At 33.7% G+C, this 17,147-nt stretch overlaps 1 protein-coding gene and 1 pseudogene across 1 annotated transcript in view; both read right to left on the bottom strand.

The window, feature by feature from the left end:
* Positions 1–925: 925 nt before the first annotated feature.
* LOC130053664 (uncharacterized) lies at positions 926–1,625 on the bottom strand (annotated as a pseudogene).
* An 8,214-nt stretch (positions 1,626–9,839) lies between these two features.
* LOC125674524 (uncharacterized) overlaps positions 9,840–17,147 on the bottom strand; it is an 82,645-nt gene continuing 75,337 nt past the window's right edge. The window contains exons 10-11 of the mRNA XM_056161049.1: positions 14,489–15,715; positions 9,840–14,249 (exon numbers count right to left, since the gene is read on the bottom strand). Of these exons, the coding sequence (XP_056017024.1) occupies positions 14,211–14,249; positions 14,489–15,715 (1,266 nt within the window). The 3' untranslated portion in view covers positions 9,840–14,210. The remainder of the gene's footprint in view (positions 14,250–14,488; positions 15,716–17,147) is intronic.

Raw genomic sequence — 17,147 nt, 5'->3', positions numbered from 1 at the left:
TTTAAAAAAGGAATTTCAGAATATTATTTGGTTTAAAATCATCTAAAATCTTTTAGATTTTAGAATAATGAAGTAAAATACCACTGAATATACAAACAAAGTAAGTTTTACACATTCAATATCTTATGGTACTCATGTTCCTTATTAACATTAATTGGTACAGGTATACAACAGCGATACAGTGTTGAATTTTGCCATTTAGTGAAAGAATACCTTTTGTAAAGATGCATAAAAAGAATCCAGTTTTTCATCATTCATTTCCTCAACAACAACACGAGGATCAAACTCGTCGTTTGTGTAGTTATTATTGACATCTGCTGCAGCTGGATTCTGGTGATACCTATATATGACAAGATAAAATGGATTATAAACCAAAGTAAATGTGAAGAAATTCCTGAATTTAATCAGTCCCTTGTAAGATCCTTCATGAAGGAAATTGATATTGGAAGTCACAATCTATGATGCATGAAAATCTTACTTTATTCTGTGAGTCTAAGACCCCATTCCTTTTGTTAATTACATAATTTTTTAAATCATAAACTTAAGTTTTAATATTGCATCCACTGCAATGAAATCAAATATTTACATCTGTACACTAGGTCTTACTTTGCTTTCATAATTTTTAATCTTTTAATTGGAACTGGACAATCATGATGTCTTGGTCTTTTGATCCATTTATTCTCCCCGTCAGTGGATGACTTCTCATCATACGCCTCTATTTCATACAGTACAGCTGTTATGTGCCTGCATGCACCATCAGCACTACAAAACACATTGAGAGTATGTATATGTACATATGTCACTACCAATAGCCATAATGGTAAATAGTAAACACCCATCATATGATAATCATTTATCATTCATTAATTAAATAATCACAGATTACATGTTGTACACCCCACTGTGATTCATTTCCAATCTCTACTTACCCTCCAATACATGTGTAATATGCTGATCTAACATTGCCATGCTGTTTTCCAATGCAGATCCATAATTTATAGTAACTTTCATTCAAGTAAGTTTTATCTCGTTGAGTTGGTTTGACTTTTGCTCTGAAGAGACATAAGGGTTCTTCTTTAGAGAGACCGTGGTACTCCAAATCATCCACATGACCATCGAAATATAGTCTATAATCCTCGCATGATTTGTAAGCTTTGAGTTTTTTTTCTGTCGTAGTCAGATCTCGATGTTATTAGATAATTAAAAACGTCATAAAGAGTAATATTTGGAATATCAGACAGAGTATTTGAAAACCCACCCATGGTGAAAGGATCCTTGCACCCCAGTGCATCGAGCTTGCGAATAACGTCATTAGTTGATGAAATATTTATATATTCGGGGTTTTTTGGTAAGTCAAGATGAAGTACCGCTTCACAAAGCCTTACAAGATGTCCTTTGTTCAATTTCTGAGCGCTAATCCCCCGTTCTTTCAAGAAAGTTTGTAAATTACACACTGTTGATGCACGGATTGTACTAACGTCCATTTTGTATCGAGTAAACATATGTCGGGTATCACGTGATAAAACATATCATAAAAGCGAAAACCAAACCGGATGTAGCTTTTCGGAGGAAGGTCTATTCTCTATCATCCCTGAAAATTTCAAGAAATTCCATTAAAAAAAAAAAAAGCATAGAAAAAAAATCCATTATACAATTCTATTCTCCATTAACTCTGAAAGTTTCATGAAAATCTGATCAATCATTTCCAAAAAATCCTGTCGCCAAAAAAAGAGGGAACAATAATAAACTATAGTATCACTATAAAGTCATCCGTTGCAAACAGAAGACCTTTATGAAAAATAATGAACCAAAAGCGGGGTGGGGGGGGGGGTAAATAATGGAAGGCGTTTTGGCTCATGTTGAAATCCCCCCCTCTCATTCCACATACCTGATATCGAAGCAAAATATGATAAACTCAATAATTACATTTTCCATTACTACGTTTTGTGTCGATATCAACACAGGTCATTGCGTGGTTTGAATGAATAAAAGACATCTGTATTATCAATCATTGAGAGCAATACTTACCTACCGTTCTCTTTTATGGAATTAATTTTATCTTTGTCTTTATATATGAGCGCAATTATTACATATTGCGTCGAGATCGTTATGAAACTTGTAGGTGTCTACCTCAAATATATAAGTCTGGTCTTAATGTGTACATGTTTATCATCTATAAATATACCCCATACCCCCCCCCCCCCAATTCAAAATTATCAAAACCCTTATTTGAACTTTAAAGCAAAGCCTTATTAGACAGCCAGAAAGAGCATACCCGAGCATGGTTTACACTGTAAATGTAAACTGAAAATCTAAAGGTTGTCCACCAGAGAGCTATATCAAATTGAAAATTGAACAAAAACAAGTAAATCATAGAAAATGCATCGTAGCAGTGTAATACAGAAAAAATTCACATGGCTGTTTCATATTGGTAAAGTCGATCAAACACTGGCGATAATGTAAGAAATTATTGTTAGGTGTCAAAATTCAAATGTACAATATATATACATAAACATAGATAAATAGAAAGAGTCACTGTATATGTTGTCTAGATAGTATAGTGGTTTAGTGTGCTGCTTAAAAAAATGTCGTCCGCAAGACTAAAGCTGAGAGAGAGAGAGAAAAAAAAAGAGAGAGAGAGAGAGAGAGAGAGAGAGAGAGAGAGAGAGAGAGAGAGAGAGAGAGAGATAGAGTTTCAATCGATATATTAATGGAATGTATCTCCTGTCTACATACTCGTTTATTGAATGAGATACAATACCATATCCAGTGGCGGATTTAAGGGGGGAGGGGGTGCAGCCGGCGTGCGCGCGCCTAAATTTTTCAAATCTAAGGTAAATCGTGGTGTCGTTTTCAGAAAAATGTACTATACGATAATAGAAGCAATACTTTCTTCCTCTCCCGGAGAAATAAATAGCAAAATCTTGTGATTTCTTGAATTACTTTATTGGGAGAACTTAATTTATTTTCCCCAAAACCTTTAAAATTTGTGTCAATTTATTAAATTCACCTTTTTAAAAATGACAGAAAATAGAACCAATAGCTAAATATGAGACATATTTCAAGCCCTATAAAATAAAATCCAGGAGCTTTCGGGGGCTTTGCCCCCTGGGCCCCTACCAGTGCTTTTCCCTGGACCCACTTGCCTCATAAAGTGCCCCCCCCCTAACCGCAATTCCTGGATCTGCCCCTGATCTCCATGAAAGTGATGATTTGATGTTTGAAAATTCATAAATTAACTTTTGTTAGTGTTGTGGGTAAATTATCACATAATTATATTATCTAAGCAGTCGTCATTGGTGGACAGGTCAATCACAGTTAATTAAAGGAGGTCATTGGACACCTGTCTAGTGCACGCGTACTGATACATGTAACACTGCCGGAACTGAACGGTTTTCATTCATGAAATACAGAACGTTACATTCTCCAAATGGCAAGTCACTACTCTGCAGTAAATGAGGAGGGCGGGAAGCCGACAGGAAATCCTGTTAATTGAGAATCAAATAATGAAAGTACCGTATTTTAAACATCATGTTTTTTTGTCGTGTCTGTCTGTCCGATATTGTATTTTTGCTCTTAACGTTTGTATCGTGAAAGATAGGACTCTCATATTTCATATTTATTTCATGTGACAAGACCTCTCTTTCTCATACCGAAGTAAGTAGTCTTGTTACTATGCCATTCGAGCTTGACTTCCTTTAATGAAAACCTAACCTAGGCAATATTTACTGATTGTTTTAGGTAGGACTTTCATCTTTTGTATATATATTTCTAATGAGAACTAATTTCACTTGATTCCATGATGTTTAACCTTGTTACCTTTATTTTTGAATTCAATTCAAATTTCAAAACTTTGACCTTGCTCATAACTTTTAAATGATGAGTAAAAGGAGTGTCATTTTTTTTTCTTGTATTACCAAACTGTGTGACCTAGTGAATGTGACCATGGAGTTTGACCAATATGTACTATCTTGACACCCTAACATAGACAATATGCCCTGCAGGGTGTTCATATTTTGTATATAGATTCGTTATGGTAAGATTTTCCATTTGATTTCATGATCGTTGACCATGTGACCCTAATCTCCATATTTGACTCCAATTTCAAAACTATAGATAAACCTTTAACATTGTCTATAACTTTTAAACGGTGTGACGTATTGCTATAGTTGTTTCTCATACGTACTTTCCCTATGATAAGATTTTTTTCTGATTTGAAGTTCTTCATTGCCACTACGGACATAGTATTTTATAAATACGTCTTGTTTGGTTTCTTTAAAAGCTTCTACCATGTACTCCCATCCGCATACACTACATGATTTTAACTTAGAGGTGATGAAATAAAGGTATCGCCTGGTTTATTTTGCTTAACACAAGAACAAGACAATTTATGAAGAGGTTCACATTTCAAACCGGACCGAAACATTGTAAACTAGAATAATGAACTAGAAACACGCCGTTACCTCACCTTCCTTAAACACTTTGCATTAAATATAGTCCATGGCGTAAAATTTATATTTCTGTCTATTTTGTCTATGGTATTTCTACAAATCGTAGTGGTAGTCATCTCCCCATGAATGTGTTGCAGCTGTGAATAATGAACGTAATCATCTATACAGATACAGTATCTTTATTATAACAACTAAGAATCCCGAAGGACATGGATACGAGATATACAAATAAAATATAAATATCGGTATTACATGAAGGGATGTATTACAACACTTCACACCGGCGTAATTTTTTTGAAAGCGCCAACACAGTCTATCATCTCATGTATTTTTTCCAATAAGAGCCAATGGACCGCATCAATCACCTGAGTCACCTTGGCTGATATTTAAAGATGTTCCCTTAATATTCGCACTTAAGATTTTGATCCCCTTTTGTGGCCCCACCCTACCCTCGAGGGTCATGGTTTTAACAAATTTGAATCTGCACTATACCAGGAAACTCTTGTGTAAATTTGAACTTTGGTGGTCCAATGGTGCTTCAGGGGATTTTAAAAGAGTTTCCCTAAATATTCGCATGTACAACTTTGATCCCCTATTGTGGCTCCACACTACTCCCGGGATCATGATTTTGACAAAATTGCATCTGCACTATTTCAAAAAGATTCATGTCAATTTTGACTTTTCTGTACCAGTGGTTCTTGAAGAGATTTTTTCTATATATTCGCATGTAAAACGTCGAGCCCTTAATGTGGCCCCACTCTACCTCCGGGGGGGGGGGGGGTGCATGATTAAAAAATAATAACTCCAATTTCAATATGTCAAGGATCTTCCTGGTAAATTTGAACATTTTTGGCGAAGTTATTTTTGAGAGAAGATTTTTAAAGATTGTCCCTATATAATTGTATGCAAACTTTGATCGCCTATTGTGGCCCCATAGTAGTCCTGTCCTGGGCGCAATAATTTTGAGAAACTCAATGTTCACTATGTCAGTAAACTTTTGATTAAATTTTAAAACCCAGTGTTTCTTGAGAAAAATGTCTGTAAATGGTCCCACCCTATTTATTTGTATTGTTGTGATTGTATCCGCTATGAAGAAACCTACAGCAACTTTACCAAAGAATGTTTCGTAAAACGTTTGGTTGAAATTGGCCCAATGGTACAGGAGAAGAAATCAAGAATGTGAAAAGTGTACAGACAAACAGACCACAGACAATGGGTAATCAGAATAGCTCATTTGAACTTTCAGCTCAGGTGGGCTACAACGAAATATATTTCTTAATTGTACACACTTGTATCTCTATTTTAGTGTACATAACATTCGAATGTCATTAAATTATAAGACGTGGTAAAGTATGGTAGTCGACCCATGATAACTCCAAAGCCCACAATCTATGAAATATCCTAGTAAAACAAACTGTTGTAGATACAACCAATCTCTTTTTTATTCAAATGTAGTTAGTGAATATGGGTTATTATGTATGGTGGGAATATGAAGTTCATTCACCGTGATCTTAATCTAAAGGGAGAACTGAATATATGGGCTTTAAAAATGTGCGGTATGTGTTTTGTTTTTCTGTTTTATTATTTTTGTTGCTTTATTCATATGTATGTACATGTATACAGTTAAATTCATCGTACTGAAATTTTCATCTTATAAATGTAAAAAAAAATGGTGTTCGTTATTGACTTCATGTATGATGAAAGAAAAAGTCTTTCATTTTTTCATTTTATTTTGGAAAATAACCCAACTATCTAATTTGTATTGCTTGTAGGAGTTATGAGATTGATCACTGTTCGTTATCTTCACCTTGCATATTATACCTTGAGCGTGTATTACACCGACATGTTATATTACACCGTGCGTGTGAATTCCCTTCCTTAATATAATGATCACACGGTGAAACGTTGAAGAATAGAAAGTCAATTCTAAAATAATTTAGAAAGGTATATTTTGCAGTTTTATAGGAATATGTGCTTTAATCATTGTAAGGGTCTAAATTTATTGAAGAAATCACAACTTACTCAGATAATTGAAGTTTGATTTGCATGATTTAGATTGCATAGTCTACCATTGTTTTTTTTTTTTTTTTTTTTTTTAAATTATTTTTTCCCGTATTTGCGACTATCGTAAACTAATAGAATATTAAGAAAAAATACAAAAACAGGTTTTATGATTTAGGCTGTCATGACAAAGGTAAAAGAATATTGAGTGAATTTCAAGAAGTTATTGAATGGAGCGCAATGACCGGTAAATCTTGTAATTAAATTCATTTGTCAATCGCCACCATTACCTATGCATGGTTTCCTTTTACATTTATTTAAACCCAGTAGATCATAGAAATTTCAGAATTGTAGCTAAGTTGGAAGACACCGGCCGAACTATTGGATGATGCTTTGTTTGACACTTCAGGAAACACCAATGTTACACGGTTTTATCGGTGGTCAAATCATAAACAAGTACATGTATCATGTCAATCTCCTTTATTCGTGAAATATAAAATACACTGTACGAAAGCCGGCTTGCTTTATTGTTAGGAAAGTAAAAAAGAAAATAACGAAATACTACCTCATTATAACGAATCGGTTATCTTGTTATAGAGGGTTAGATATTCCATACCTTATCATAACGAGTCAGTTATATCGTTATAACGCGTTACTTATACTGCGATAACGAGTTAGTTATCTCATTAGGAAGAGTCGGTATCTCGTTAAAGCGAGTTATTTACCCCGTATCTTTATTTTAACGAGTAAGTATCTCGTTAGAACGAATTAACTATCGATGAATAACGAGATAATTATAGTAATATAACTCGTTATAATGAGATAAATAACTTAATTTTCCCGAAACTTACTGAAACGTTTCATGATCTTCTCCTGTCCAAGAATTTAAGATTATATTTCAAATCAGTTTGTTATTATGATATAATAAATATTTACTAAATAGATTAAGATATTATCAGAAAACATAAGTTGAGGTTTTTTTCGTAATTGCGACTTACAGGTCTTAACAACTTGCGAACTGAACTTACATATCACTGATTGGATTGATATTGAGAAATCAATCTTTGTTTTGAAAATACATGCATGTATTAGTGTTTGTTGTAAAAAAAAATTACAAAGGTATATCAATTTGAAGAAAATCTAATATTTGATAGAAGGCGTTTGAAAGGTTATCGATATGTTAATATTTGAATATGCATTTGTATTTTCTCTGGAAAATTTTAATTCAATACCAGGCACGTAAAATTAGGAAAGGGGGTCACCTTTTAACAATGAACAATTATTATATGTTATTTTTATATGAAAATATACGCATGTGTTGACTTCCCCAACCCATACTTTCCCACACTGTGTTTGATAGTAGTAATGACTGAGAAGACTGTTAGCTTGAAATATATTGATTAAACTCATGTAGCGAAGAACGAACGATCACTCCCATCCCCGATTCAAGAAATGAAACCAATTAGGCGTTGGAAAAAGGTTTTGAGGCAGGTTTAGCTGATGAAGACCAAAATGACACCCCCATCAATTAGGGTTTTGAAGATAGGGCAAATGTTTCTCAGGCAATCTAGATAAGTCAACTTCCAACATCTATTGGTGTACCATCTATTGGTGGATTGTCACTTAATGAATGACTCTATCATCTTTTGTAGGGTTGTCACTTAATGAATGTCTGTATCATCTATTGATGGATTGCCATAAGATGGTTTGTGTACTCAAGACAGAATATGTATCTAACCTTGTAGATTGTTCGCTGAAATCTTGATTTCGCCATGGAAATATAACAAATTATGACAAATCATCGTTGTACAATTTGACTGGATATTGAATTGTTTGCAATTATAAAACTTCTTGACAAATCAGAGTGTTTGCTGAATTCAAGGAAATAGACTGTCACCTATTAATTTGTTTTGAAGTAAGAACGTTGTATATTCGTCTGTAAACCAGGAATGGCATTTTTGGCATGGTCACTAAACTCTAAATTGTTTCCCCTCGATGGGGTCTTATTATCCTACACTCGACACAATGAATGTGTCTATCAGATTCAGTTTTCGTGATTTCAATAATTTCTAATCGCTATTATGCGAGTTTGGAAAAAAGAGGTTACTTTGATATGACCTTTCTATAGCTATGTTCTCGCTATAACGAGGTCACTAACTCCTTCTAACGATATCATTAAGGAGGTTAGCTCCTGAGCTGTTGAGCACAACTGCGAAGGATGCTACAGTTAAGTATTTACTGGTTCAATACTGATCCCATCGGTGCGAACATATTACACATCTATTACCGAACCCTATCAAGTTGGAAACATCTGTGCCAGTTAAATTTTTGAAAGGGTTTCACAAAGACTATAGTTTATGGCGGACGGATTGATAATAAAAAAAACCCTCCTAAATCTGCGTGGTATTACATTTTTTTATTCATCTAATATATCTTCTATTTTTATATTCCTATACGTGCAATTAAGTTTTATAATTTATGATGCAAATAGTTCGGACTTGGAACTAGATCAAGGGTTGTAATTTACTAATTTGGTTATTTTTTTTCCAAATAGTACACCGATTCTTTACAAAAGTTTGAATTAATTTACTCGAAATCTTCTATAGAAATTCAATATTTTCGCCAAGAAATAAAACAAAATTGGTCTCCAATCCCACTTTTTTAAGTTCCATTTTAAATTTTAAGACAGGACATTGAAAATTATGTTAAATTTTAGAAATTGACATTACTCCTAATGGGTCTTTTAAAACTCTCAAATTTGATATCAAGAAGTTTTTCGTATATCAAGTCCAAAGAGATCATTTATTTCCATAACTTGTATTAAACTTTTCTTTTATCTGTAGCGTTAGAAGACATGGTTGTATACATGTATCTATTTCATGAAATGATTGATTTCTTTTGTTTATATTGTGCTGACACCAACAGACAAATCAAGTTTAATTGAATAAATTTTAAGTGCAAAAAGGTCAAGTTTAGAACACTGTTGCTCAATAACAAGAATTTCGACCCAAATTTTTCTTTTCTGTATCCTAATTCTCCTTCAACGTAGAAATTAAGAATACACTCCCCCCAAAGTGGCATTACTCCAAATGTCAGGTGCAAACCTCTATTGAGACACTAATCGTTATAATGAAACATCAATTTAACTCGTTATAATGAAACACTAACTCGTTATGATGAGATACTAACTCGTTATAATGAGATATCAATTCATTATAATGAGATAATAACTCGTTATTTCAAGGCACTAACTCATTATAAAGAGATACTAACTCATTATCATAATATTCTAACTCGTTATAACGAGTTAGATGGGTTTGTTTTACTTTTTTCTAAAATGAGTATAGCAGACTTTCGTGCTACTGAACACATAACAGCAAGAACATATTTTTATGGTATTTTTATTAAGCGATAATAAATCAAAAAGCAAAAAACTATGTTTTTATGATAATGAAGATGTCCACATATTTAACATACTGTTATAGTGATCTCTGCATCAGCTTTGTCTCCCCTTTCAGCCCCCTTAATTTTCTTATACTGAATATCCATTTCTCTCTTACCCAAAATCTGAATTTGGTTTTCATTTCACGGTAAAAATGAACTTGGAGTAATCAATAGATAGATTAAGTTTCACAAAACTAATGCAGCAACCGAGTGAATACCATCATATGACAAAGAATCAAATACACGTACAGGTATATGGACCAATAACAAATTGTGTTCATAAAAAAGATGCACACGTACAATAATTATTTTCTAAATAGCAAGACAATATATGATACCAACCGCCACATGTAACGCGAATGCTTGTGTGTATATGTACAAGGCTAAAATACAGTAATTAGAACTCTAAACATGAAAACGTGAAGATAACGAACAATTAAATCAGCCTAGAGACGTACCTTATCATTTATCGGATGGTAGCATTTCGTAATTCATAGAAGAATGCTAATTGTAAAACATACAATCTATGAATTTAAAAAGAAAAAGAGAGGCTACAAATGAACCACATCGCTTCCTATAGGACTGCCAGGGTTCCGACATCTTTCGGTTCGGTTCGGTTCAGAAAATAAAACATCGGTTTTGGGTTTTGTTTTATTTCGTGTGATGCAATAAAATAACTTCATGAATCCAGGAATAGCGAGGACCCTGAAGTAAATGTTTTTCTGTACAAATGCAGACGGCAATTTACAATGCATTTAATTGAACAAAATAATAAAAAAAATATTTATTTACAGACGACATTATTTACAAAATAACAGGCATTATTTTAATTGATTATAAGATGTAGGTGTAGCTCTGCAAATTAAATGTTGGTGTAGTTCTGCAAATTAAGACATATTCATGGTGCTTACGGACTTGGTAGTGCGATTTCTTTATCTGTCAACGGTTGCCACGACACGAAACCTCCGTCTTTAGGTCATATCCGAAAGATTCGTGACTCTCATTTCTAAATGTCGAGCGTTTGGCGAAGGAGCAATCAACATATATCCTTATCTCAAGTTTGAGTTTGGCACGAACGCTCGACCCCCCTGTCTCAAAGCGAACGTTCTACCACTGAGCTACAACGATCCTATTGTATACTTAAACTCGCGCTTGAGTATTTTGCACACTGTGAGTGTTTTGTTAAAACCTTCTGTTGCCTCTTTTCTTAGAAAGTTAAAGTATTCGCAGAAAATCAAAGTATTCCCATATTTGCCATTTCCTTAGTTTACACATGTCATCATGGTTATTTTACTATTATCGATGTTACTTGGACTTTCATTGCTTAGAATGTCTATGATAAAAATATCGAACCAATCATAGCGCATGTATTAAACAAAATGGGACAATGTAAGATGTAAACAAAACAAAACCGAAATCCGGAAAATACGAACCGAACCAATTTTTTCCCGCGTTTAACCAATTTTTGGATTAACCGTGACGCTACTCACCTACGGAAGTTGGTTTATGTGAAGATGACACATCAATTTACAAAAAAAAACAAAAAAAAAAAAAAAAAAAAAACGAGTCAATTGTTCCAAAGTTGCACTACATGAATACACCCTTTAGCTCTTAAACTACCAGGGATTTTCGAGTTTTCCTTCACATTTCGTATTGAAATTAGGAATTGTCTAAATCATATCGGTTTAATGTAACCTATAATATCCCGAAAGGAAAACTATCTTGGAGTTTTTAAGTATGCATTGAAATGTGGTGTAACACATGTTGTTGCTATGACAATGACGTCATCCAACGAATCACACAATCTTTTTCATAATTTTCTTCACATAAAACACACCAATTCAATGTTTATCAGACATCATCTAAATAAAACTTAGGGTCATTTGACATACATGCATAATATGCACATTTATGAAACGGAGTTTTATCTATGTGCATTCATAGATATTGAAGTACAAGATGTGCATAAGTCACACTTGACTATCACTAGTTATAATCAAAAATCTTTCAAAACTGCAGATGAAATAATTTGACAATTTTAAACAGTCTCAACGCACATTTTCGTAAAGTAACCTATTAAATGTTCAAACAGATATTAAGTCTTTAATTATGCAGTGTGGCGACTTTTTACAGCAACCAAGAAAACTAAACGAGCCCGTGAATTGCTAAGATATATTGCTTCCCTATTCTTTTTCTTCACATGAAAATAGATACAAATTTATCATTGAAGTAATGGAGCAAAATTTGAATTATGTAGTTTAAACCACGTTACGGTTGTTATGACAACACAATAATTCCATAAATCGATAAAATGAGTTATCGGTTTTTTTTCTTCTCTTGAAATAGAAACAATGACTGATAAGCTATTAAGCTGTTTACGTCATGTGAATAATGATATCACGAAAATATAAGTAATACAAGTTCAAATTTAAAGTATAAAAATTATAAACCTACATTTTTTGTGCAAACACACCCATACAAATTACAAATATGATAACTTTACTCTTCAAATTCTAATATAATGATATGATACTGTACAGCAGATATGAATGCGTCAAAAGCTTGGTTTATTATAATACAATAAGCTAGATGTATTACATCATCACTAGCCACGCTTACTGAGTTCGGGAGCACATTGCCTACCCTACCACAAGTAGAATGGAGACGATAGGCGTGGTATGCAGAAATGAATACATTAATAAACCATGTTGCCATATATTTACACTGTCATATGATCTAGACCAACTGTTTCTGGATTATTTCTATTGATACAAAACTGATACTTACATATGTAGATACAAAATAATGTGAAGAATAATATATGTAGGTATCATAGTCACAACAAATCATATGCAATCGAAATAGTTCAAATCATAACATAAAAACATTCAAAAGTTTTAAATGTGAAATATCAATGCAACTAATCAACAGATAATGAACATATTATGATTGGATACTTGCACCTTTACAGCATAGAAACAAAAAAAAAACGATATGAATATATTCACTTGTTCCATATATCGTTATAATCCATTTGCTCAATATACACACGTCAATCTCAAAAGACTTCAAAGTGCATTTCTCGTTTTCAACTTGTAAAAGCAAATGGCTCCGTGACACTTGCCCATTCTTGAATTTATGTGTGACCGTAAGACAATTTGTAGCAAATGCTTCAGGTTTTCTGGATATAATATACATTTTTCATCACTGTGTTTTTGTAGAAAACATATAACAAACTGGAGATAACACACTTTAAAACGCTTTTTGACGAAGACAATGTTTGAGTTGAATTATTTTCTTTCTCTATTTTTTGTCGTTGAAAATAAGCATTTCAATATATTTCATCATGGGGTCATCACAGTTCTTTGCATCAAAAATTAACTTCATTTGTTTCTTTATTACAACGATGTTGTTAATTGCTTTAAGTCCAATTTGATATATTTTACATTTGTAAAAAGGTCACTAATTCTAGGTGAAGGACCAAACATTCTGAGTTATGCATTGCACTATCGGATGTAGCAAAGGGGGTTCTCCATTGTTTAAGGCCTTTCGCGACATGGAACCTTCGTTTTTAATGTAATATCCGAAACACCAGCGTCATTCACTTCTAGTGTCGAGTACTTGGCGATATCACAATTTAAACTTATGCTAAACACCCCGATTTAAAAAAAAAACCGTTGGACCTTGGTCTCCCGGTTGCGATGCTAGCACCCTAGCCACTAAGATCTCACGACAGCGGGGTGTATAGATCAAACATAAACATGTAAACATATATTATAACATCTAACTCACATTTACAGGAATCGTTACAATGAAGTTAATGTGTTCTATGTTCAGGAATAAAAGATACAATTCTCTAAAGAATATTTTCCTATGCAAATCGGTATAAACTTTCAATGATATACCGGTATCCATTTATGCAACATATCCGTGTAAAATGAAGACATCAGCCTTAGCATCTGCGTAACTGATCCATGGGTAATAAATTCCAAATACTGATAGATAATTCTATTGTTTGATATCCTAAAATCTATCATAATAATTTAAAAGAAATGATGCAGCTGAGATGAGCGACCTTACATCGAAGTAGAGCATGCTTCGGCTTATCCATGGTAATTCTTGAATGGAATTCAACGTTACATGAAGCTTGTCTACATCATGTACATCATTGAAATGAAATACTCGATTTACAACAAAATCACAATGAAAATGAAATTATATTTTTTACACACGTCAGGAAAACAAAGTGGAAATACAGCATATAATTTTTCTGAGTTGTTGAGGCCAGACTGCTTCCCCCTTCCTTTCTGATTTTTAATTGGTGATTACCTTCTGGGGCAGGCTTTGCACATTCTGTGAAATAAAACCATTGTTTTGATACTATGGTATCGATATCATAGAAATGTGATCTTTATAGTTTCATTCATGTGTTTATTAACTCTATTCCCTACCATGATAAGCAACACTTGTGATATTATTTCAAACAAGTCTTTCTCTGCTTCTAAATCCATCTCGTATTTGTTTCAGAAGAACTTAAACTTTAATTGATTTTCTTTATCTCAAAATAATCAACATCAAAGCAACAGAATTACCTTATCTTTCAGCCAGAGGAATTCATCTTTCTTTACGTTATGACCAGTTCTTGTTTCGTGGTGAGGACAAATGCCCCCAGTGATAATTTTCATTTTCTCCTCCGAAATGAAACCACCACCATCCTTTTTTGACATGCAGTAGAATCCTAGCGAAAATGCGATGTTTTTGTGGAAAGTCTTGGTAAGTTTGTGTAACTCTTTTTCTATCGTCTCTCTGATTTCCCATCCAACATTAATGTCGAGCTTTGTATCGCTGTTAGGCCTGTACACCTGCAGGCGGATATCATCATCGTCCACGCCAAGGAAAATGAAGTGACTTTTAAACTTAAACTCAGACACATTCTTATAGATACATTTGTATCCATTTGTTAAGGGCTCCCAGCCATCGAACGAAAAGCAGGAGACAATCAATCGATGGTAGACAAACAAAGGCAAGAAATCAAAGTGGAAATACAACACAGAAGTCTTCTGAGTTGTTGAGGCCAGCTTACTCTTTTCTTGCTGTTTGTAATCTCTTTTTGTCACACTGGGAACGAGATGAGCTTTTCCCTTTCCATTGACAAGCAATCCTAATCTCTCCATGAACGTAAGTATGTCATTTTTGTAACGTTCGAAATTGCCGTTTGTATCCGTGTCTCTCCATATTTGACATAAGACGTCATCCCTTAGTATCCCTGTTTCATTAAACTCCGTCCATTCTGCCTTTGTAGTAAACTGTGCATGTTTACTGTCTGTGATGACCTCTTTGAACGCATTTACAAACCATTGGACGTCTAAAATCATTTTGTCATCTAATCCATCTTCATTGAAATAAATAATTTTGCCAATTTCATGAAAGAATTTCAGCATATCCTTTAGATTGCTTAGTATTTCCTCCTCCTCATCTTCTTCTTCTTCTGTTTCTTCGTCTTCTTCTTCTTTCTGAACACCAGGTTTAGTTTCTGTGATACGTTGCATGCGGTTCTTGATTTCATCTACAGTGAGGATTTTATGGTTTTCTTTTTCAGTGCGTATAAATTCCTCAAATCTGAACCAGCTGCTGGCTATGCATTCTCCCCAGTGTTTCTGATTCAATATTTCTGCAACAATTGCCTTTTCAATCTCTGGTATTGCAGACAAATGTTGTCCGCCGCTAATGCCTATTCGGAAACATTTTTTAAGGAATCTATGAAGACCAAGTTGATTTGGTAGCAACTCCAGCAAAGTTTTCAACACACCCTGACAATCCTGATAACAAAAAAGTATAAAAATAGTATCAGTGATTGTTGGGTCGTAGTAATGTAAATTAACAACTATTCATTTGTGTCAGAAAACCTGCATATAGATAGTATACCGGTGTATTCTTCTCCATTTAGCTACCCCTGGTATATTTTGGCAAATCCTCAAACCAATTGCAACATAAATGAAATATTTATTATTCATGGAACCGCATACAAGCACCATCTCGAATTTGGTGTTTGTATTCCGAGGTAAAATAAAAAAGCAAAGATAACGAAGAATGATTAATATAATCATTATAAGGAATATAAAAACAATAACTGAGCAAACAGGGACTCCTGAACATATCAGAGGCTGGATCGGGTGCCTAGGAGGAGTAGGCATCCTCTGTCAACAGGTCACACCCGCCGTATCTTGATCAGGTAAACGAAGTTATCCATAGCCAGAGTCAGTATGCCAAGAACGGTCTAATATTTGGTATGAAACAAGCTAAACAGCATTTGACATAAATGACACATTATTTTGGCAACCTATATCTTTATAATAACAATGCGTTTTGTAAAAAACTGAATTTAAACGAGACTGTTGAAATCCCTGTAACATGATCATGTTTGTTAGTAGCTTTTCTTGATTTAAAAACTGATTATGCGCAGAACATGGTCTTGCATATCGATTCGGTCGAAAGATAGAAACAACATATGCATATGATAATGGAAACTTGCTACATGAATATGGAAATATATCAAACCTACAATGAACTTCCAGAACATACACATACATATTGTACAGTCCGTCAGTATTCAGGAATATAATTAAAGGAGAAAAATTTGACAAATACAAGTGACAAAACTGAAATCAAATTGATTTAAAGATTTCAAAACTTTTGAGAAAAGGAGGTAACGGAAATCTGAAACTGAATACATTATGCACGCAACTAAGTCAGCAAATAGATGAAAATGTCTTGGTAATGAGGAAACCCAACAGCAGGACCTAATATACTAATCACAAAGATCAGTCCGTGTTTGAAGAAGACTGCTTAAGTATTGACATTATACACAAGAATATTTAAAAATGTAACAAACTATTCAAGACAGTTCTTATTATCTCAACGTCTAACCACAAGAGCACCGCCAATTATGAAGTGAAACATGCATAGGATCATTCAGCTGTTTAATATCAAAAGCAAACCCCGATGAGGCAGACTTTGTTCATTCATGAAAATCATGCTTGCTCATATGATGAAACTATGTGAAATATATGTTACTTTTGTAATAATGAGGTTTACAAAGAAAGACAACGTTACAAGCTTTGCTAACTGGAATCAACTTATTTTCTTCATGTAATCTACCTAATACCTCGATCTCTACTGAACACAGAAGGGTACATGGTATATACTTTTGTTTTGATGTGTCTAATACGTAATTGATATATTAAATCGAAA

Source organism: Ostrea edulis, chromosome 3 (assembly GCF_947568905.1).
Source record: "Ostrea edulis chromosome 3, xbOstEdul1.1, whole genome shotgun sequence".
NCBI classification, from domain to species: domain Eukaryota; kingdom Metazoa; phylum Mollusca; class Bivalvia; order Ostreida; family Ostreidae; genus Ostrea; species Ostrea edulis.
The sequence above is the reverse complement of the archived record's forward strand: the minus strand, read 5'-3'. Positions and strand labels throughout refer to the sequence as shown.